The 23,797-nt window shown below is 37.6% G+C and overlaps 1 protein-coding gene and 1 long non-coding RNA gene across 7 annotated transcripts in view; one reads left to right on the plus strand and one right to left on the minus strand.

Moving 5' to 3' along the window:
- The window catches only part of LOC129534673 (putative uncharacterized protein encoded by LINC00575), a 403,213-nt gene that overhangs the window by 314,899 nt on the left and 64,517 nt on the right, over positions 1-23,797 (plus strand). For 2 of the 4 annotated variants that reach the window (XR_008681344.1, XM_055392499.1), the window contains exon 1: positions 10,303-10,889. The exons of the other annotated variants lie outside the window; for them this stretch is intronic. Coding sequence is in view for 1 of the 2 variants with exons in the window: in XM_055392499.1 (XP_055248474.1) it covers positions 10,606-10,889 (284 nt within the window). In the remaining variant the exon portion in view is untranslated. Of the gene's footprint in view, positions 1-10,302; positions 10,890-23,797 lie in introns of those variants that run through there. 4 annotated transcript variants of the gene reach the window in all.
- LOC109027669 (uncharacterized) overlaps positions 1-23,797 on the minus strand; it is a 130,117-nt gene that overhangs the window by 47,015 nt on the left and 59,305 nt on the right. For all 3 annotated transcript variants that reach the window (XR_008681346.2, XR_008681347.2, XR_008681345.2), the window contains exon 2: positions 8-62. This is a non-coding gene — a long non-coding RNA (uncharacterized lncRNA). The remainder of the gene's footprint in view (positions 1-7; positions 63-23,797) is intronic.

Consider the following 23,797-nt stretch of genomic DNA (forward strand, 5'->3'; position numbering starts at 1 on the left):
AATGTACCTGTTTGTTGGATTTCCATTCGTGGACCAAGGTGCATGTCTCTAGGGGCTAGTCCCTGCAGAGAGAAGGCAGAGACAAGAGTGGCTCATCTTAGAAGGATCTCATTCAAGAGAATACCTAAAAGATTACCAGTGGAAGGGTGGATGACTGAAACCCCAGAGGTTAAGAAAAGAATCCTAAGTGTCTATAGCACAGGACAAAGGACATTATCTGCTCCAAAGCAAATACATTCAGATATTTTCAGCTGGAGATAGCAGAGAAATCTCAACAAGTGACTCACCAAATAGAGCACAGCCACCGCATATGAACACAAGACTGGACCCTGCCTCAAATTCCCTCCCCAACCCCAACTCCATCCCACACCCAGACATTGGAAGAGTCAGAAACAGTAGTCTATGAACAAAGGATTAAGTACAATAAGAAGAGAAAGGGTCAGCTTAGCAATCTTGCCATAATTTTTCAAGCAAACGTTGAAGCTGTGTGGAGAGGAAAGCTTTAACAAGAAAAAAGCTGGAAGTTTTGATAATATTGTGGATTCTATTGATCACTTAAATATGAGTGTTATGTGGCTTAAGAGATTTTTTTTTCCATTTATTTTTATTTATTTATTTTAAATTTTACTTTAAGTTCTGGGATACATGTGCTGAACATGCAGGTTTGTTACATAGGTATACATGTGCCATGGTGGCGCATCAACCTGTCAACCCGTCATCTAGGTTTTAAGACCTTCATACATTAGATATTCGTCCTAATGCCCTCCCTCCTCTTTCCCCCCACCCTCCAAGAGGCCCCAGTATGTGATGTTCCCCTCCCCATGTCCATGTGTTCTCATTGTTTAACTCCCACTTATGAGTGAGAACATGCAGTGTCTGGTTTTCTGTTCCTGTGTTAGTTTGCTGAGAATGATGGTTTCCAGCTTCACCCATGTCCCTGCAAAGGACATGAACTCATTCATTTTACGGTTGTAGGCTTAAAAAGATTGAAAAGATTATGGAAACATTCCAACATTTAATCCAGCAGCAGGAAAGGAGGAATCCAGAGAGAAGACATAAATGGTCATTAGTAGGGAAGATAAGGAGAGTTGTATTTTCACTCTACTCAGTCCAAATTAATTAAGCCATTACACAACTGAGGGAGTAAAAGTGATTGTTTTTTCAGAATGTATGATTCATAAGAGTTATTGGAAAATTTGAATGTTTATAATCATATTGTTTTACTTTCCTTAACATTTTAGATAATGCATTTATGTATTTATTTATTTTTGTTGTCTTTTTTAAAAACTACATTTTATTGTGTATATTTAAGGTGTACAGTACAATGTTATAAAATACACATATATTAAAATGATTTTTATAGTGAAACAAATGAACATATCAGTCATCTCAGTTTTTAATATCAAAATAGATAATATAGTTGAGCATTTGCCATTTTTGGCTAAATTGTGTATTTTTTAAAACTGCACACGCTGAAAAGGACATGGATTTAACTCAAATTATCACAGATTCTGAAATTTGTACATCATACAATTAGTTTAAGTATTTAAAATGTTTGGAAATATAGAAATTTAACAAGTAAAATATGTATTTATTCCATATTAAAGTATAATATACTCATTAAAAATGTTGCCGTATAATACATGGAAAAATCACACACTATGCACACTTTATTGTTAAAGAATAACACTACTGTTAAGGAATACAGGAACCAACTGTATTAGGGTTCAACCACAGGACAGAAAATATGCAGCAATTGGAATAAATGAAAATGCAATATAATAATTATTTAAAAGCAGGAAGGGATTTATTCTAAAGAATAAAGAATTATAGACAACAGTCACTGTTGCTAGGGTGGAGTCAGAACCCCCAAGGAAGCAATAAATCTGGAGGATTCCCTTCCTTCAGTGGCCTGGCCATTCAGGCCTCATGACAGAGAGCACAACTCTGGCTCTGGGTGACAGAATTTGCTAAGGTGCCTCAAGCAAGCAGAGGTGTCCTGTGAGGCTCCTGCGGAAATGACTGGGAAGCTACTGGAACTGGCTGGAGCAAATGCCGCTGGCTGCCTTTCCTGCATGCAGCTAACACACAGTAGGAGAAAAAAGGAAACAAGCACACTGGAATCAAGTCCTTTTCTACTCTTGTGTCTCACCAGCGCCATCTACTGACAAACCTTAAGCGTCTTGCCAGCTGGCATAGGAGAAAAGTATATTTTTAAAATGTTTTTAATTGAAACAATAGAGTTCAGAAAAGCCATGAAAAATGAATTTGGAGCTGAGAGGTAAGAAAGCAATAACTGACATGCCAACGTTTACGATGGAAAGTGTATGAAATCTGGAAAGATCACAGGTGGATGGATACCTACGTAGACAGGCAGATGTAGATATCAAATATTTTGGCATATGGGAAATAGTGGAAAGTATTACATAATGTTTTAAATAATATACTGTTCATTACAAGAAATTAATATGATGGTATAAAATGTTTATTATTTCCACAACTGAAAAAGAAGTGGAAACAGGAGAAGGACTAGCATCAACAGTAAGGATTTCTATAAAATAAAATAAGCTTTCATTTTAATAAGACACACATCATTAGGAAAAAATAGACTGGAATATTCTTGGTTATATTTTTGACTAGAAAAATAAAGATCTTTAGGATTTTCAGGAATCTCCAGATTTAACTCACCAAGTTCATGAAAATTGATATCACCAACCCAATATTTTCTCTACTAGAATTGCCTTATTTGAAAGACTGTGTCTGAACTTAGACCCAGTGTAACTAATTTTATGAATATATATATATATTATATATATATATATATAAACAGATTCTGATAAATTCTAAGAGTTGTTTAGTATGTCGGAATCTTTTCTGTGTCCAGCCATAGTCTATTAAAACAGCTTTTCTCAAAGTGTGGTCTTGGGATCAGCAGCGTCACTATCACCCAGGAACTCACTAGGTCAGGTTGTGTCCTGACCTCAGCCACTGAGGTCAGGCCCCAACCAAGATCTCCTGGATGAGACATTTTGAGAAGTGGGCCCAGTAATCTGTATTTTCAGAGCATTTCTAGGTGATTCTGATGCATGCCAAAGTTTGAGAATCACTGATGAGTTTCTCTATCATAAGTTTTATTGACAATTGCTCTAGATTCATAAAATATTTAATAAATATCTCTTTTTAGAAGTCTACTTGAATATAGTTTATTCTGAGAGTTGCTTCTTCTGGTAGAGTTTCCCATTTATATCTGCCTTGTCCATTGAATGAACATATTAGAAGTATTGCTGTTACCTGAAGCTTATTATGTATGGACAAAAATAACATGTAGTTGGCTGGAGTTTAAACATTAGAAACAGAGCAAATATTATTACTTGAAATTTACTAACACTAAAATAAATGAAAACCTTATTCTGGTGTTCAAACTATGTATTTTAGCTCTGTTGTTTTATAAATCAATGTTTCAAATTATATATATATATGCAATTTTATATACAAAAACATGTAGTACATTATTCTCATTTCAAAAGAAATGTGCAATTTAGTGTTCGGCACCCCAAATCTTTCAAATTTTTGCCATTTGGAGCACGGAAGCAAATCAAAAATAGCAACTAATTCAATACTGTAACATGTTTAAATTGAGCAGTATATAAATTCAGATTTTTGTTTTTCTGCTGGGAAAATCCCCCTCAACACTTTAAGATCCATCACCATATCCTACAAGTATCATCCTACTAAGTAGTACTTTTTACTTTTACTTGGTAATCAAATCGATATAAAATTCTATAAGCTAATGGCACCAAGCTACTTAAAGCAGATATTAGTAAAACCAATTCTATATTCCAGATGAATTTTCTTCATCTCCAAAATTGTATTTGAATTTAAAGTTTTTTATACCACTTGCTAGGAAGCTAAAAGTTTTCATGTAATATTCAGGTTGTTTATTCAGTTATACATCTCAGGTATTACATTCAAAACAGATGTAATATACACTATTAATTTGTTCAAGAATCTCCTTATCTGTGCAGTGTCTGGTTACAGGGAAAGCACTATTCCCTCTAGATTTATTTTATCTTAATATTTGGTGTTATGGGCAGAAGACCAAGTTGACTCCCAAATCTGAGATCACATGTCTTTTGGTTACTGTAATCTCCATTTAATATGCTTCACTGGATTCTGCACTGAGCAATGTCCACATATACACAGAAAATCAGTTGTACTCTATCTGGTGTCAGCTTCTCAGAGTCCAGACTCAAGTATCATGTATCTAAGAATCACCATTTGTGCCTGGGAACTAATCTCAGCTACCATTGATTTACATAATCACAAATGAAATATTTTTTGTTGTTGTTATTTTTGTTTTTTGACATTCCTCAAAGCAAAGGGGATATATTTATTCATATGGTTCAGAGTAAGATAGAGCTATCATTCTAAGGAACTGAGTTCTTAAATAGTTTAAAAAAGACAAATACCTTTTTTATCTACTAGGTTTGAAAAAAGAGAATCATCTTTTAGATTTTTATTCAATTTGTGGAGCTGTTTCTACTGTTCTATTCATTAAGATTTTAGCATCATAAAAGAAATTCAGCCACTGAGGTCAGAAAGTCAGGTTTCCATGGTAAAACTTCCTCTGATGGTATTTTGCAAGCATTAATAGGAATTCTGGTCTTTCTATGGCACAGGTTTTGAAGAACGTAACAGGAACTTACATATCTAACTTACCTGTAGACATCTGAAGGCAATACGCATTAAAGAATCTGCATGTTAGTTGAGTGCATTCTCTCTGACTGGTCTTAACACTAGGATGATAGATTTTCTCCAGACAGTTTTCACGTCACTACTTTAATTTCAAAACTGTGTTCTTTTCAACAGGCCTATATATCTGCTCTTGTTCCAAGATGCATTTCACTGTCATGTGTATTTCTAGATACCAGAACTACAAATAGAACTACAAAGGTTCTATTTTTCTGTATTAAATTTCACAAAATACTGCATTTTGAGAATGAAAAAGCTGAAGTAATAATGTTTGTTAGGAAATTAAGATCATCATCACCTCTAGCAGAACTGGAATCATCTGACAGCTGTTGTTGTCATGTAAACTTCGCCCTAAAATTTATCCGTGTGTCAGAGCCAGATTCTTATTGGAAGTCAGCATGCCTGCTGTCAAAATTACGATGTGTGTGTGTGTGTGTCTGTGTGTGTGTGTGTGTTTTCTTTTCTGTCTTTGTAATTCCAGTCTTCAACTTTCATTTTAATTTTTTTTCTTTCTACCTTGCTGTGGCATGAATTGTATGCAGTTTCTTATGCAACACCCTGCTGTTTTCTTTAAACATTCAAGTATGTTTCCCCAGCAATACACTTTTAAGAAATATTTCTAAGATATATGTTTAAGTAAAACAATAAAAATGTACAAATTCACCTTCAGAAAGTATTGCCTAAAAAATTATCTATCTCTATATCTATCTATCTATCTATCTATCTATCTATCTATCTATCTATCTATCTATTTATGTGATCATCAAGACAATTTAACCGCAAAATTAATGAGGAACAGAGCTTGGAGAAACACTTCACTATGTGGCTTTTTGAAATTTTTTTGTTATTTGATTTGTGAAGTATTTTAGAAATTTAAAATAAAATTTAAAAAAATATACATAGAAGAAAATAGTTCCAAGAAAATAAATCAATATAGAATAGTCAGTTCAAGTAATACATCAAAGATGGCTTTAAACCTTTCTCTATGTGATTTCTCTTTCTAGCAGGGACAGACTTCTTATGTGGAGGTCTTTCTAGAGAGAATGTGGCAAGCCTGAACCTTTATTTTGGCTTAGGATATGGTAATTTGGAGTATTTAATAAGTAGAAGAGATAAATATGTAATATATTATTTCTCTCCATTTATTTATGTGTGTGCATGTGAGTATGCATGTAACAATTAGGCCTACCCTATTAAGTGATATATATCCTTACATATTTCATATACTTTTTTGAGGGGGGACCCCGTCTAACTCATCATGAACTGAGAGAGATAAAGTAAATCTTACTACTAGCAGGTTTCTATTTCTCTTTGTATTTTTTAAAGAAATTGCTTCCTGACCGTTGGTAAAATTTGATGTTTGTAAGTTTTGTTACCTCACAATTATGAGTTGCATTTTCAGTATTATAAAAGTGTTATACTTTTTTTGTTTAATTTTTCCTGGCCTGAAATTCTGTTAACCTGTTTGGTATTCAAATTACATCTCTTGCCTAACGTTTAGCACACTTTTAGATTTAAGTATAAAATACAACAGGAACGTGCTCAAATCTCAAAAGTGAAGCTAGACACACTTTTGCAAAGTTAACACACCTATGTTACTCCCAAGCTTATCAAGATACACAGCATTGTCTGCACCTAAGAAACCTTTCTATATGCATTCAACAGGCTATATCATTATTTTACCTCGTTGGCAAGTTTGGGCTTCTATGCTATGTAATATGGCAAGTCAATCTCATGGTCATGAAACCACTCTTGGTCTTCTTCAGCTATAAAGTAGATCTACTGTAGTGATCTTATGTAGTGATATTATGCAGTATCCTGTATGCATGTATTAAATTTTTCGTAAAACCTTTGGTAGTGGTGCTGGCTGAGGCCGTACAAGCATGAAAGAAAAGTGCAATTGCACAAAAATGTGAATTTATCTAAGTAATTTGCTTCTCTTCTTTGTAAATGAGGGCTTCAATGTAATCTATGTTACCACTTGACCAAAAGATTCTTTTTTTTTTTTTTTTTTGTTTTTTTTTTTTTTTTTTTTTTGAGACGGAGTCTCGCTTTGTCACCCAGGCTGGAGTGCAGTGTCGCAATCTCGGCTTACTGCAAGCTCCACCTCCCAGGTTCACGCCATTCTCCGGCCTCAGCCTCCCGAGTAGCTGGGACTATAGGCGCCCGCCACCACGCCCGGCTAATTTTTTGTATTTTTAGTAGAGACGGGGTTTCACCGTGTTAGCCAGGATGGTCTCGATCTCTTGACCTCGTGATCCGCCCGCCTCGGCCTCCCAAAGTGCTGGGATTACAGGCGTGAGCCACCGCGCCCGGCCCGACCAAAAGATTCTTAATGGAAGTACAGTACTGGGGATCATCATTGCTTTCTGTTGGCAAGTTGTACATTTGGTAGCAGCAGTTCAGAAACACAGTAGGTGCCTCAATTCCAGTCTTCCACATTTCAGTTCTTTAATTCTTCCTCCTTACAGGCCTTTGACTAGCTGGCTAATGAATTTGCTAACATTCACAAGTTGAGTTGCCATTCAAAATGGGTAACCAGGTTACTGTGAATTTTACTTACTGGGAATTTTTTGCTTCACCACTATCTTTAAAGGCCACTTTTGAGTGGGAATTTAGTATAGTTACAGCTCACTTACTAAGCCACCTTACTCAAAAACACAGTTGGAGATTTTCCCTCTCTGTTATCTGGTCACAAATGATGTCCCCAAGATGCCATATTGCTATATTGGTGCAATAACTTGTGCGATACTGGTGAATATCATGGACATTTAGGCTACTGACTCATGTGGCTTGCTTGTGTTTTGTGTTTTCCAGTCTTGTTAATGTTTGTTCCAGGATGTACTCTTTTACCTTATGATGGAGTATTGCTGTCCTACTCAATTTTATAACTCCATGAGTTTAAGAAAATCCAGTTCATGATGAGTACTACTTTCTATGTTGTTCCTTAGTGTTTCATGTCAAGAGGTCTTTCTCTACCTGTATCCAGTAACATACCAGTAACTGCTTTTCAAAACTTGTGCAATTCTCTGCTGCAGATGGCATGCCGTTGTTATAAAATATAGTTGTCTACTTAATATTTCCTCCATTTGTCTAAAATGCACCAGCCAGTACATTCCTTTCCAAGAGTGTACTTTAAAGAGTATATATACTTGAAGAGTATATATACTTTCTACAAATATAATTAGGTTTGCAGTGGATTTTAAATTATGTTGGGAAAAATTGTCAGCCTTACGATAGTAACTAGTCCATTCTATTAACTTGGCATTTATCCTAGCATTTCTGTATATTCTTACACAGAATCATAATATCTCAAAGTGTGTATTGTTATTATGGATAGTATTCTGCTTTCTGCTATGTTTTCTAGGAAATTATTGCTGATATATGATAATACTATTAATACTATCGATTTTTGTTATTTGAGTTTGTATCTGGAGAGTGTGTTGAATGCTTTACTTGTTGTAGACTGATACCATCCCAGATTACATTAACAAATGTTGTAAAAATTATTTCACTGTCTTATGCCAGAAGCTACCTGTGGTCCATCTACTACAGGTGATTGAATCTTCATTGCCATCAGGATGGAAAATGATCCAGACACAAAATCCAATATTAGCTTCTGCTGTTTTTAATGACTCCATTTTTGGTAATACTTGCCAAAATGATGGTGTCCAGTAAGTAGATGATAATAAATATGCAATATTTTATTGGAGAATTGACAGCTATAGAATGGGGTTGAAGGAAGCAGGTTTGGACAGGAGGAAAAGTGTTACTAGGCAGCCCAAATGAAGGGCTTAGACTACCTGATGAGGAACTCTGGATCTTCCAGAGCCTTTTAAAGTTATTCTGAGTTGAAGAAAAGAGGCTGTTATTGTATACTGCTACCTTAATTAGTCACTGGATGTAGGCTTCTGATGGAATAGACATGGCTTTGGGCAAATCAATTGTTTTTCAAATGAGGTACTTTGCAAAGGAATTGAACATTGAAAGTTATCTTCTGGAAGCAATCTCACTAGCTAGGGCAGTAAGATTTTTATAAAGGGGGATCTGTGAAGCCCATTACAGTGTATTCATTACATATACATTGAATTTTGTGTCTGTAATTACATACACACATAACACAATATAGCAACATTTTTCTGATAATTTTTATTTGTGAGGTAATTCATTTTTCTAGTGTTTTTGTTGTTTTCTTTGTAGTATAGTTTTATAGATCCTGTGCTAGTTCTTTCTTTCCTTAAAATTTTTTATTGAATGAATTTGTTTTTTCTCATCCAGATGTTTTCTAAGTTTCTTTTATTATTATGAACTGGTAAGTTAAACATATCTAGATAGCTCATTTTCAGAATGCCAAAGTCCTTTCTTTCTCAGTAACCACAAACACACACTGCTTCCTGCAAATATGGCTTGTTGTGTGAATCTTATCTATGTAAATCTTACTGCCTTTATTTATCTGAAATTAACTGGGCTGGAAGAGCTCCTGCCAATATCCTGCATGCTTTATATTTTCTACATCTTGCAACTCTTTTGCCTTTAGGCCGTATTCTCTCCTCAGAAGTTATATTTTGTCATCTACTTTAGCTAAGTTCAGCATCAGGAAACTATCCTCAGTTTTTCTCCTATTCAGTACATGTGTATTTTGAATAAATATGCTTGCTTTTGACAGTCATTAATGTATTATGGTTTCATAAAAAAAAATCTTGGGTTTTTTATCTTTCACATTCTTATACTTTTGAGTGATTTCTAGGAGGAGAAAGAAAAAATGTTCAGTTTTCCAACCCATATAAATTCTGGAAATTAACTAAATCCTATATTAAATAAACTTCTTAAAAGTCTTTCTATGAATATAATTAGGCTTGCAGTGGATTCTATATTATGTTGGGAAAAATTGGCAGCCTAACAATAGTAAGTAGTCCATTCTATTAACTTGGCATTTATCCTAGCATTTCTTTATATTCTTAAACAGACTCATAATACCTCAAAGTGTGTATTGTTATTATGGATAGTATTCTGCTTTCTACTATGTTTTCTAGGAAATTATTGGTAATATATATTACTATTAATACTATTGATTTTTGTTAGTTGAGTTTGTATCTGGAGAGTGTGTTGAATGCTTTATTTGTTGTAGACTAATACTCTTGCTTTTCCTAAGACATTTTATTTCCCTTAGAATTATGCTTCTACTTCTCTCATTTTTCTTCCTCTGAGATTATATTGAACAACTGTATATCATCTTGTTATCATGTTCTGTTCATGTTGAATAGTAAACATTCCAGGGTTGTTACTGATTTGAAAAGGGATCACATGTATAGTTATCTCTGATGTTTCTATATTATGTTGGTAGCTATATTAGATAAAGAGAATTCCTACTCAAAATTACTAATTCTGAGCATTATTAAATATTTTAGACATTGAAATTGATCAAATATATTTGGGACATTAATTTACAATTCATGTCTTAACTAATTAATGGTAAAATACGTTGACAAAAGTTCCTGTTATTAAGATAACATTCGAATATCTGGGCAAAACCTTTCATAATTATGATCCACTGTAAAAATATAAAGATAGACTCAGATAATACAGTCATTTAGAATTGTGGTGTGGATGAGCACAAGAGAAATGACTTTTCTGTTTTCATGTCATCTTAACTAATTTTGAAATTAATTATTGTGATGATTATTATTGCATGTCAACTTGATTGGATTGAAAGATGCAAAGTATTGTTCCTGGGTGTGTCTGTGAGGATGTTGCCAAAGGAGATTAACATTTGAGTCACTGGACTGGGAAAGGCAGACCCACCCTCAAGCTGGGTGGGGACAATCTAATCAGCTGCCAGGACAGCTAGAATAAATGCAGAAAGAAGAATGTGGAAGGACTGGACTGGCAAAGTCTTCTGGCCTTCATCTTTCTTCCATCCTGAATGCTTCCTGCCCTCGACCATGGGACTTCAAGTTCTTCAGCTTTTGGACTCTTGGACTTACACCATTGATTTTCCGGGGGCTCTCGGTCCGTCAACCACAGGCTGAAGGCTGCACCATCAGCTTCCCTATACTTTTGAGGTTTTGGGACTCAGACTGCCTTCCTGGTTCCTCAGCTTGCAGACAGCCTACTGTGGGACTTCACCACGTGACCCTGTAAGTCAATTCTAATAAACTCTCCTTCATGTATTTATCTGTCCTATTAGTTCTGTCCCTTTAGAGAACCTTGACTAATACAGATTTTGGTACCAGGAGTGGTTCTAGAGGAACAGAATTTCAAGGATGGATTTCTTTAGTTGATTTTGGGGTTTCTGGAGTTGGCTGCTTAATATGATTAGACCCAAAAATGCTAAGGACTCTACTTCTAATAGTATGCAGAACACTGAGAGTCCTTGGTATGAACTGTTTAGAGTTAAGCAAAATAAATGCATTTGATACTCCTGATCCACTACTCATGAGAGGCAAGGAGTTTAGTGACTCTATACATAATATCTGTGATGATAGGTGGAGAACAAAGGAATATAATGAAGTTGGTTGGTTACTCCTCAGTTGGTTGGACAAAGTGATGAAGGAAAACAGTGAACTCAGGGCTTCAGAAGCCCTAATTCCCGGCTTCAGAAGCACATACTGAGCCTCAAATCTTCTAAGATTGCCCTGAGTGAGAGTCTTGTCTCCTGTAAAGAAAGAGCTAAAATTGTGGAAAATCAGACACCAGCTCTTATAATGCAAGTGGCTGACCTGCAACAAAAGGGGCATGCACAGCCTCACCAGGTGTCTATTGTTAAAGTGAGGGCATTGATTGGAAAAAAAAAAAATGGGACTCTGCAACTTGAACTGGGGGATGTGTGGGAGGACACTGATGAAGCTGAGGACACTGAGCTTGTAAACTCTGATAACTCTGATGAGTCTTTTTTTTTTTTTTTTGCCAGAGGAAACAGCTTCCCTACCACAGTGGTGGCAAAATTCCCACCCTGACCCTCCCTGCCATTAGCCTTTCCACTTTTGTTTGAGAATAACCCTGCACTGCCTGAGGCAAGAATAACGGCCTCCCCTGAGACAGTTGCCAGGAAAGACAATGTTGACTTTCCTCAGGACCAACCCACAACACCCCTGTTTGCTTCTAGACATATAACAAGATTCAAGTCCTGGCAGGCCCCTAGAGGTTAGGGTCAGAGTGTGAACCATGAAGAGGTGCACTACACTCCAAAAGAACTACTTGAGTTTTCTGATTTATATAAGCAGAAATTTGGAGAACACACATGGGAATGGATACTAAGGGTGTGGGATAATGGTGGAAGGAACATAAAGTTGGATCAGGCTGAATTTATTGATTTGGGCCTACTAAGTAGGGATTCTGCATTTACCGTAGCAGTTAGAGCTTGAGAAGTTAAAAAAGTTGTAATAGTTTATTGGCTTGGTTAGTTGAAATATGGATCAAAAGATGGCCCACTGTGAGCCAGCTAGAAATGCATAATCTCCCTTGGTTTAATGTAGATGAAGGGATCCAAAGGCTTAAGGAGATTGGGATGCTAGAGTGGATTAGTCACTTTAGACCTACTCATCCCAGCTGGGAGGGTCTAGAAGACATACCCTTCACCAATATTTTGTGAAGTGGATTTGTGAGGGCAGCACCTGCATCCTTGAAGAGTGCTGTGATTGTGCTTCTCTGTATGTCATGTCTTACATGGTGAGCTACAGTCACTCAACTGCAAAATTCAAATGCACTGGGACTAATTGGATCCCAAGGTGGCAGAGGCTAAGTGGTGGCACTCAACCATCAAAGGCAAGGTGGGTGTAGTTACTGTAATGGACAGCAGAGGCAAAGCAACAATCAGAATAGTCTGAGTCATGAAGAACTCTGACATTGGCTAATTAATCATGGTGTTCCTAGAAGTGAAATTGACAGGAAGCCTGCTACACTGTTACTCAATTTATATAAGCAGAAAACTTCCAGATCAAGTGGACAAAAGGCTAATTTCGATTATAAAAACAGAATCATGGCCCCTAAATCAATTTCCAGACTTGACCTGTTTATAGATCCAGAACCCCTTTAATGAAGGGAAGGTTGGGTCCCCTTGAGGCAGAACTTCACTATACTACCGACAATTTATGATGTTTATCTTTCTCTTATCCTTCCCCAAAGAGACCTTCAGCCTTTTACCAGGGTAACTGTGCACTGGGGAAAGGAAAATGATCAGACCTTTAGGGTACCACTGGACCCTGGCTCTGAGCTGATGTTGTTGATTCCAGGGGATGCAAAATATCTTTGTGGTCCTCCAGTTAAAAGAGGGGATTATGGAGGTCAGATAATAGAATTTTAGCTCAGGTCAGACTTACAGTGGGGCCAGTGGTTCCCCCTACTTATCCTGTGGTCATTTCTCCAGTGCTGGAATGCATATTTGACATAGACATACTTAGCAGCTGGCAGAACTCCCACATTGACTCCCTGACTGGTAGCTATTATGGGTTGGGGCTATTATGGTGGGGAAGGCCAAATGGAAACCATTAGAGCTGCCTCTACCTAGAAAAATAGTAAATCAAAAACAATATCACATCCCTGGAGGGATTGCAGAGATTAGTGCCACCATCAAGATCTTGAAAGATGCAGGGGTGGTGATTCCTATCACATCTCCATTCAACCCTTTCATTTGTCCTGTGAGCAAGACAGGTGGATCTTGGAGAATGACAGTGGATTATCGTAAGCTTAACCAACTGGTGACTCCAATTGCAGCTGTGGTACCAGACGTAGTTTCATTGCTTGAGCAAGTTAACACATCTCCTGGTATCTAGTATGCAGGCATTAATTTGGCAAATGCCTTTTGCTCCATTCCAGTCCATAAACCCCTCCAGAAGCAATTTGCCTTCAGCTGGCAAGGCCAGAAATATACCTTTACTGTCCTATCTCAGGCGTATATCAACTCTCTGGGTTTGTGTCATAATCTTGTTTGGAGAGATCTTGATCTCTTTTCCCTTCCACAAGATAACATGTTGGTCCATTACATTGATGACATAAGCTGATTGAATCTAATGAGTGAGAAGTAGCAAACACACTGGACTTATTGGTGAGACATTTGCATATCAGACAAGAAAAATAAATCCTACTAAAATTCAAAGACTTTCTACTTTAGTAAAATTTCAAGTGGTCCACTGGTGTGGGGCCTGTCAAGATATTCCTTCTAAGGGGAAGGATAAGTTGCTGCATTTAACCCCTCCCACAACCAAGAAAGAGGCACGAAGTCTAGTGAGCCTATTTGGATTTAGGAGGCAACACATTCCTTATTTGGATATGTTACTTTGACGCATTTATTGAGTGACCTGAAAGGTTGACAGTTTTGAGTGGAGTCCAGGAAAAGGCTATGCAACTGGTTCAGGTTGCTGTGCCAGCTGCTCTGCCACTTGAGTCATATGACCCAGACGATCCAATGGTGCTTTGGGTGTCAGTGGCAGATAGGGATGCTGTTTGGAGCCTTGGCAGACCCCCATAGGCGAATCACGTAGGAGACCTCTAGGATTTTGGAGCAAGGCCCTGTCATCTTCTGCAGATAACTACTGTCCTTTTGAGAGACAGCTCTTGGCCTGTTACAGGGCTTTGGTAGAAACTAAACATTTCACCGTGGGTCATCAAGTCACCATGTGACCTGAACTGCCTATCATGAAGTGGGTGCTTTCTGACCCATCTAGCCAAAAATTGGAGCATGCACAGGAGCATTCCATCATCAAATGGCAGTGGTATAAACATGGTCAGGCTATAGCAGGTTCTGAGGGGACAAGTAAGTTACATGAGAAAGTAGGTCAAATGCACATGGTTTCCACTCCTGCCACCCTGCCTTCTCTCCCCCAGCCTACACCGATGGCCTCATGGGGAGTTCCCTATAATCAGTTGACAGAGAAAGGGAAAGCAAGGGCCTACTATTCTGATAGCTCTGCACGATATTCAGGCACCACTTGAACGTGGACAGCTGCAGCACTACAGCCCCTTTCTAGGACATCACTGAAGGACAGTGGTGAAGGGAAATCTTCTCAGTGGGCAGAACTTCAAGCAGGGTACCTCATTATGCACTCTGCTTAGAGGGAGAAATGGCTGGATGTGTGATTATATACTGATTCATGGGCTGCAGCTAATGGTTTGTCTGGATAGTCAGGGACTTGGAAGAAGCATGATTGGAAAATTGGTGACAAAGAAATTTGGGGAAGAAATAAGTGGATGGACCTAACTGAGTGGTCAAAAACTGTGAAGAGGGTCGGGTGCTGTGGCTCACACCTGTAAATTAGCCGGGCGTGGTGGCGGGTGCCTGTAATCCCAGCTACTCGGAAGGCTGAGGCAAGAGAATGGCGTGAACCCAGGAGGCGGAGCTTGCGGTGAGCCAAGATCACACCACTGCACTCCAGCCTGGGCGACAGAGCAAGACTCCATCTCAAAAAAAAAAAAAAAAAAAAAAAACCTGTGAAGATATTTAGATATTTGGATGTCATGTGAGTGCTCACCAAAGAGTGACCTGCACAGAGGAGAATTTTCATAATTGTGTGGATAGAATGACTCATTCTGTGGACACCACTCAAACTCTTTCCCTAGCACCCCTGTCATCACCCAATGGTCCCATGAATAAAGTGGCCATGGTGACAGGGATGGATGTTATGCATAGGCTCAGCAACTTGGACTTCCACTCACCAAGGCTGCCCTGGCTACAGCCACCGCGGAGTGCCTAATTTGCCACAGCAGAGAGCAACACTGAGCCCTTGATATGGCACCATTCCTTGGGGTGATCAGCCAACTACTTGGTGGCAAGTTGATTGTATTGGACCACTTTTATTATGGAAAGGGCTGTGGTTTACCCTCACTGGAAAAGACACTTACTCCAGGCATGGGTTTGCCTATCCTGCACACAAAGCTTCGGCCAAGACTACCATCCATGGACTCATGGAATGCCTTATCCACCATCCACCATCATGGTATTCCACACAGCATTGCCTCTGACCAAGGCACTTACTTTACAGCTAAAGAAGCGCAGCAGCAGACTCACGCTCATTGAACTCACTCATCTTACTATGTTCCCTGTCATCCTGAAGCAGCTAGATTGATAAAACAGTGGAATGGCCTTTTGAAGTCACAAGTACAACGCCAGCTAGATGACAACACTTTGCGGGGCTGGGACAAATTTCTCCAGAAGGTTGTGTATGCTCTGAATCAGCATCCAATATATGATACTGTTTCTCCCATAGCCAGGATTCACAGGTCCAGGAATCAAGGGGTGGAAGTAGAAGTGGCATCACTCACCATCACCCCTAGTGATCCACTAGCAAAAGTTTTGCTTCCTGTTCCCGCAACATTATGTTCTGCTGGCCTAGAGGTTATTAGTTCCAGATGGAGGAATGCTGTCACCAGGAAACACAGCAATGGTTCCATTAAACTGGAAGTTAAGATTGCCACCTGGACACTTTGGGCTCCTCCTACCTCTAAGTCAACAGACTAAGAAGGGAGTCACAGTGTTGGCTGGGTTGACTGACCCAGACTATCAAGATGAAATCAGTCTACTACTCCACAATGGAGGTAAGGTAGAGTATGTGTGGAATACAGGAGTATCCCTTAGGGTATCTCTTAATGTTACCATTCCCTGTGATTAAGGTCGATGGAAAAATACAACAACCCAATCCAGGCAGGACTACAAAGAGCCCAGACCCTTCAGGAATAAAGGTTTAGGTCACTCAACCAGGTAAAAAACCATAATCTGCGGAGGTGCTTGCTGAAGGCAAAGGGAATACAAAATGGGTAATAGAAGAAGGTAGTTATCAATACCAGCTATGACCACATGACCAGTTGTAGAAATGGGAGCTGTAATTGTCATTAGTATTTCCTCCTTATTTTGTTAAGAACATGGTTGTGCATATACACACTTGCAGGAAGAGAATATCTTCATTTTATTTCCTTTCTTTTTCCCTTATACGACATAAGATTTACTGACTTCATATCAACATTTAAGTGTTGTTAAGTTTATGTAATAGCATTTGGGTCAGGGATTGGTGAGTTTCCGCTAGTATGAAGAAGAGCTGCATTATATTAGGTGTAATTATAACTTCATCATTGTCTTTATTTGAAGAGTATGTATGATTTCAGGAGATGTGTATGGGTTCAAGTTGACAAAGGTAGACTTGTGATGGTTAATATTGAGTATCAACTTGATTAAATTGGAGAATGCAAAGTATTTGTTCTGGGTGTGTCTGTGAGGGTGTAGCCAAAGTGGATTAACATTTGAGTCAGTAGACTGGGAGAGGCAGACCTACCCTCAACCTTGATGGGCACAATCTAATCAGCTGCCAGTGCGACTAGAATAAAAGGAGTCAGAAGAACGTGGAAAGACTAGACTGGCTGAGTCTTGAGGCCTCAATCATTTTCCTTTGCTGGATACTTCCTGTTCTCAAACATCAGACTCCAAGTTTTTCAGCTTTTGGACTCCTGGACTTACACCAGTGATTTGCTAGGGGCTCTCAGGCCTTCAGCCCCAGACTAAATGCTGCACTGTCGGCTTCCCAACTATTGAAGTTCTGGGACTTGGACTGGCTTCCTTGTTCTTTAACTTGCAGATGGCCTATAGTGAGACTTCACTTTGTGATTATTGGAGTCAATTCTCCTAATAAACTCCCCTACATATATTTATCTTTCCAATTCGTTCTGTACCTTTAAAGAACTCTAATACAAGTATATTCTAACTTTGACAAATAAGTGAGGCATTTTTTCTCATGTTTTATTTTTCATGTGAAAGTTGTATAAAATAGAGTTTTCCTTGATAATTTGGTAGAACATTTCTGTAATACAATCTTGTATGGGCATAAAGCATGTGTGGATGGGTGTTGGGTGTGGCAGTGGTGGGCAATGAGAAGTCTCTAAGTAGCATTTCAGTTACTGTCATGCTTCCTTATATGTCTACTATGCTAACTTTGGCATTTTAAATTTTTCCAGAAGAGCGTATTCATTTTGTCTAGGTTTGCAAATTACACTGACATATTATTGTGTGCATGTCCACATAAATGTGTGTATATGTGCACACACACATATGTATACACATATATTTATATGCACAATGCATATGTCTCTACATATATATTCTGTTTTGACTAAACTTGTTTTATTTAGTTTTTTTGTTTGCTATCTTCTTTCTCTTATGTTGAAGAAGTTTTTCTAGAGTTGTGTTTGCATTTCAATCTTCTCCAAAAAATATCCTTTGGATTTGCTTAAACTTATTAATCATGCCAGTCAAATTCACTATACTGAAAAAGGTTTCTAAGAGTTCTCATGCTATTCTTCATGCTTTACCTTCAGACTGTCTTTACCTACTTTTTGTCTGGTGTACTGGGTGTATGAGAGGGAGCTGGAGTTCCAACATCTTTCCAAGAGTTGCCACCTCTTCGGGAGCTGATCTCAGAAAAAAAAAAGTACAGGCAGGGACAGGTAGAATAGCTATAAAACTCGAAGATGTTTGCTATGTCTTTTGGCCCATTGTGACTGCTATAACAAAATGCTATAAAATTTGGGTAGATTATAAATAAAAAAGAAATCATTTCTCACTCTTTTTTTTTTTTTTTTGAGACGGAGTCTCGCTCTGTCGCCCAGGCTGGAGTGCAGTGGCGCGATCTCGGCTCACTGCAAGCTCCGCCTCCTGGGTTCACGCCATTCTCCTGCCTCAGCCTCCCGAGTAGCTGGGACTACAGGCGCCCACCACCACGCCCGGCTAATTTTTAGTATTTTTAGTAGAGACGGGGTCATTTCTCACTCTTTTGGAGGCTGGGGAGTTTAAGAAAAAGGTGCCAGAGAATTTGATGTCTGGTAAGGCCTACTTTCTGGTTCATAGATGGCACCTTCTGAATTCTGTCCTCCCATGGTGGCAAGGTCCCTTGGGCCACTTTAAAAAGGTACTAATCCCATTCCTGAGGGAACCTTACCAATTATGTAATTGCCTCTCAAGGGTGTTATTTCCTAATAACATCATATTGTGGTTGAGGATTCCAGCATATAGATTTTCAGGCCATTGTACTATGTTAAGTGTGCTTTTACTAATAGGTAAGCACTAAACTAATAATGCCTTAATAATTGAGATTTAGTCTTCTCAGTTCATAAAATGTCTGGAGGACAGAATTTCCTAGCAAAGGTTTAATGGTTAAGTGTTGTCATAACTCTAGGTCACCATCTTATACTACCTCAATTTGTATTTTAGTACCCTTTACACTCAACCTGCAATTAGCACTTACTCTGTGCCAACCTTTTCTTTTAAAATAGATAATTTTTTTTCACATTTAATCCTTACAGAAAAACTATAAGGTAGACCTTGTTACTTCTCCCTCAGATGAGTCAATAGGAAATAAAAATCTTTACCAAAAATTTCCAACAAACTTCACTTTATTTCTCATTGGCCAACACTGAGTCACAGCTTCTTCCTTTGCCAGGGACTGGATTTTTATTTCATGAAATCAAAAGATCTGTGTCTATACCAGAAAAAAAAAAAATAGGGTTTTGTTACCAGGCAAAAATGCAAGTAGAAATAATAGTCTCCAAACTAAAATCTTTGTGGAAGAATTGAAATTATGGGAGAAATAAATCAAAAGTTCATAGTGGGTACAATGAGAGATAACTTATGCAAATTATATGAGCCACATAATTGATATTATTGATATCACTGCTATTACTTAGATTTAAATACATAAGCAAATAAAATGCTTTCAATGTTTTTTTATTTTTTAAATAGAATGAAAAGTTTTTATAATAGATGAAAACAATAAAGATGAAACCACTATAACATTAAGAATTATAAAATCTTATTGTATTGAACTTGTTGTCTTTGAATGTATTCAAGTGAATTTATAAATAAATAAATACAATAAGTGAATTGCACCACAAAATATAATGAAATCCAAAGATCAAGTGCATGTTTTGACCATCAGTATTGTGTTTTGGCAGGAGATATGTAGAATTGATCATTAAAGGCTTTTTAGAACTGTTGGAGAAAAAAGTCTAAAAAACATTTTAAACTATATACTATAAAGTATGACAGTTAATGAAGTTAAAGTGTATGTAAAACTGTAGAAATATACTATAAAATAGGACAGTTAATGAAGGTAAAGTGTAGTAAAACTGTAGAAAACAAGAAATAGAATTTGGAAAAATACCGTGTTTTGAGATATCTTTGTAAATCCAGGCAACTATATTTGTAATAAAATTTTTAACAAAAATATGAGCTTATGGTTATGTAAGCTGTATGGGATGAGGTTTAAGATTAGATCACGGTGATGATAAAACACAAATTGTGCAAAGAAACAGATTTAATTCATTAGTTATGTGAAGCATAATATACAGTCATGGAAGTTCATACCTCTTGCAGTCAAATTTTCCAGCAATCCAGTGCTAGCTTAAGTATAAAACTATTATTTCTGAAGTTGCTTTCTAATATATTCCACTCGTAAATAACTTCTATTTTTTATCATCCTTTTTAGCATTTCATTTGTATCTCTTAATGAAAGAAAATGAAAACTTTTAGAGCCACATAATTGATATCATTTGTATCAATTATGGTAACATCTGGTAGTTAGCAGTATTCATGGACCTAAGCTTTCTCTCTTACTAAAGAGTCTAACTTCCCTAATGGTATATATGTAATTTTTGGTTTTTCTCTGTATTCAGTGCCATTTCCCTGATGCTGACCGACATGTATAGAGAACAGAATACAGTGTATTTTTATTGATAAAATTCAGAATATTGATTTAATGGTAGCAGAGTTGTTTATTGAAAAAAAAATAAGCACAACAGTTCCCAACAACAAGCTACCAACCCCCTGTTAATTTAAGGAAAATACCTAAGACTTACTTATAAAACCTACATACAGAATTTTTTGAAAAAAAAATTTAGTTAAAATATGAACTCAATGACTTCTATATTATTCCCATCTTTTAATACTATATTATTGCTTAATTCTTACTAAATTGTGCATTCATTATTAATAGAAACTATAAGAATTCAAACTAATAAGATTTTTAATTGCTACAAAGACATTTTAAAATAAGATTAAATCCAAAGAAATCTATATTACACATCATAGATTTGTTAAAATTGCTGATGTTTTTCTGACATTTGTATGGGTTTATGTGCTTAAGAATCAGGTGGGAATCTTGATAAAAATATACATATTCAGAATGTACCATTTGATATTTTAAATCTTTGGGGATAAGGGTGAGAGAAGAGTCAACATTTTTATCAATTTCTCAAGCTGATTTTGATACACCATGAAGTTTTATAAGAACTGATATAATTTTTTCTCTTTACTATGGCTGAAGGGTGTAAGTGAATTAAGGTGAGAAGTAATTTTCAATGCACTAGTCTAGAACTGTACAGATGACAAATGATATTTCAACAGATGAAGAAAAAATAAATTTTACTATTTATAGAAAAGAATTTGATTTCACTCCTTGATTCAAGAGTGAAAAACACAATAATTGAATGCACTTTGTGGTGATGGTGGAGTCTTGAGGTTCTGTTTTTATAAGTCACAATATTTCAAATTAACCATACAGAAAAAATATTGTATTTCCTTATATTGGCCAGCCAGAAAGTTATTGGACAATGTCATATACAATATGAGTGCCAGGCTAGGGTCCATTAATAATAAAGGAGCTAGTGAGTGAGACAATTTAGATGGCTCAATGGGGTGTTTCAGAGACAGACTTTGTTGAAGTTATATTTAGTTGGCAGTTATAAGTTAGATAATTAAAATTATCTAATACTGAGTCAGGTGCGGTGGCTCACACCTGTAATCCCAGCACTTTGGGGGGCTGAGACAGGTGGATCACTTGATGTCAGGAGTTCGAGACCAGCCTGGCCACATGGTGAAACCCTGTCTCTACTAAAAATACAAAATTTAGCTGGGCATGGTGGCATGTGCCTGTAATCCCAGCTACTTGCAAGGCTAAGGCTGAGGCAGGAGAATTGCTTGAACCCAGGAAGCAGAGGTTACAATGAGCCAAGATCACAGAACTGCACTCCAGACTGGGTGACAGAGTATCCATCTCAAAAAAAAAAAAAAAAAAAAGAATTATCTAATACTGGATTCTTATGTGATAATTACCAGGTTTTAGAAATTTTGAAAAGTATACAAACACATAGAAATTCCTAAGAATAGTGACTCTTCATTTGAAGAACTAATGTTTTTCCTTTGGAGTCTATGAATGGGCTAAGTGTTGCTGCTCAAACGATTAGGATTATTTCACTAGTATTTAGAAGTCTTCAAGTCAGAAACCAAGGAAGAGCTGCTACTGAAAAGATCTCATTAAGTAATCATCCACATCTCTCCCAACCTATCACCCTTCTAAGTCTCCATTGTCTAACATCCCTCTCTCTATGTCCATGTGTACGCATTTCTTAGCTCACATTTATGAATGAGAACATGCAGTGTTTGGCTTTCTGTGCCTGGTTTCTTTCAGTTAATAACTGCTAGTTCCATCCATGTTGCTACAAAAGACATGATTTCATTCTTTTTTAAGGCTGAATACTACTTCATTGTGTATATATACCACGTTTTCTTTATCCAATTATCCATGGATAGACACTGAATTTTCCATATATTTGCTATCACGAATAATGTTGTGGTAAACATAGAGCACAGGTGTGATATATTTTTGATATATTGATTTCCTTTGGATAGATACTCTGTAGTGGATTGAATAGTAGTACTATATTTAGTTCTTTGAGAAATCTCTATACTGTTTTGTATAGAGTTTGTTCTAATTTAAATTCCCACCATCAGTGTGTAAGTGTATTCTTTCCTCCACCATTTCCTCCACTTTCTCACCAATGGGATATTTTTAGTCTTTTTAATAATAGCCATTTTTTTCCAAGATAGAAGATTAGAGGCTTTTAACATGCCTCAGCCACTTGTAAATACCAAGATAATGCATTAAGATAAACTCTGTTAGCTTTAACACAAGAAGAAAAATGGGAATCCACTGAAATCATGAAGGACACTTCAGATCCTGGGGAAGAGAATGAGAGTAAACAGCCCCATGTGAGTGTCCAGCTGATAAAAGTGAGTGAAACCATAATACATGAGAGAGGCAGAGAGCTTCATTCTGTGACTCAACTTTCCACAGGGGATATGAGCAACCAGGCTGAAGCAGAGCACTTTGTTTCTCCCATGCACTGTAACTAACATGTGGAGAGGCTTGGAGGTATGAGAAGAAAAGACACTGGGAAAAGAAGCAGGCATTTTCCCAGATCTGGGACTGACAGCAGGAAGCCTTTTATTCCAGGTGCATATGAAGCCATTTTTAATCCAGTGGCATATAAAGCTATTCTTTGGAGACCTAGCAGTATGGCCATCCATGCAAGCATTTCAGTCTTGGGCCAGAGATTGGAGTGCTTGCTCTAGAATGGGTTAGAGACTTCTACAGCCAGAACTGTGGCAAGCACCCCAGCAGTAGGCACTGAAATTGTGCTCTCTCCTGCCACAGGCCTGGGGTGAGAGGAAAGCTGTCACAGTGACAGTTTCCCCTGGAAAACAAGACTTGCATCCAGGGCCAGCTTGGTGACCTGGAAATGGTGTTTGTGTGCCCTTGCTGCATGCCCCAGTCTGCTTCCCTGAGATTATGTTGTAGTGGGATTCTCTCTGCTCCACCTAAGAGCACTCACTCCCATGGACCAGCAATCTGAGGCACCCAACCCTTCATGAGCAGAGATCATAGTACAGCAGGGCCCTCTCCTCTCTACACCCAGGCAAAACTCCAGGCATTCAGAACATCTGTTCATCTTCCTTCTGCATAGATTGTGATGCAGTGAGACCCTCTCTGTTCCACAACCAGGCAGGTCTACAAATTTGGAGCACCCATTTGTATGGATTAGCAAACTGAGGTGCCCCACTATTACTATGCAGAGATCCTGGGGCAAGCTGACCTTCACTTCATGCCCAGGCAGATCTAGAGACATGCAGAGCAACTGTTTGCCTGGTTAAGCAGCTTCAGACATGCCACACATCCTGGGAATGGATGGTGGTACAGTGAGGCCCTATTCACTCCACACACAGGCAGCTCTC

This window comes from Gorilla gorilla, chromosome 6, assembly GCF_029281585.2.
Source record: "Gorilla gorilla gorilla isolate KB3781 chromosome 6, NHGRI_mGorGor1-v2.1_pri, whole genome shotgun sequence".
Classification (NCBI taxonomy): Eukaryota; Metazoa; Chordata; class Mammalia; order Primates; family Hominidae; genus Gorilla; species Gorilla gorilla.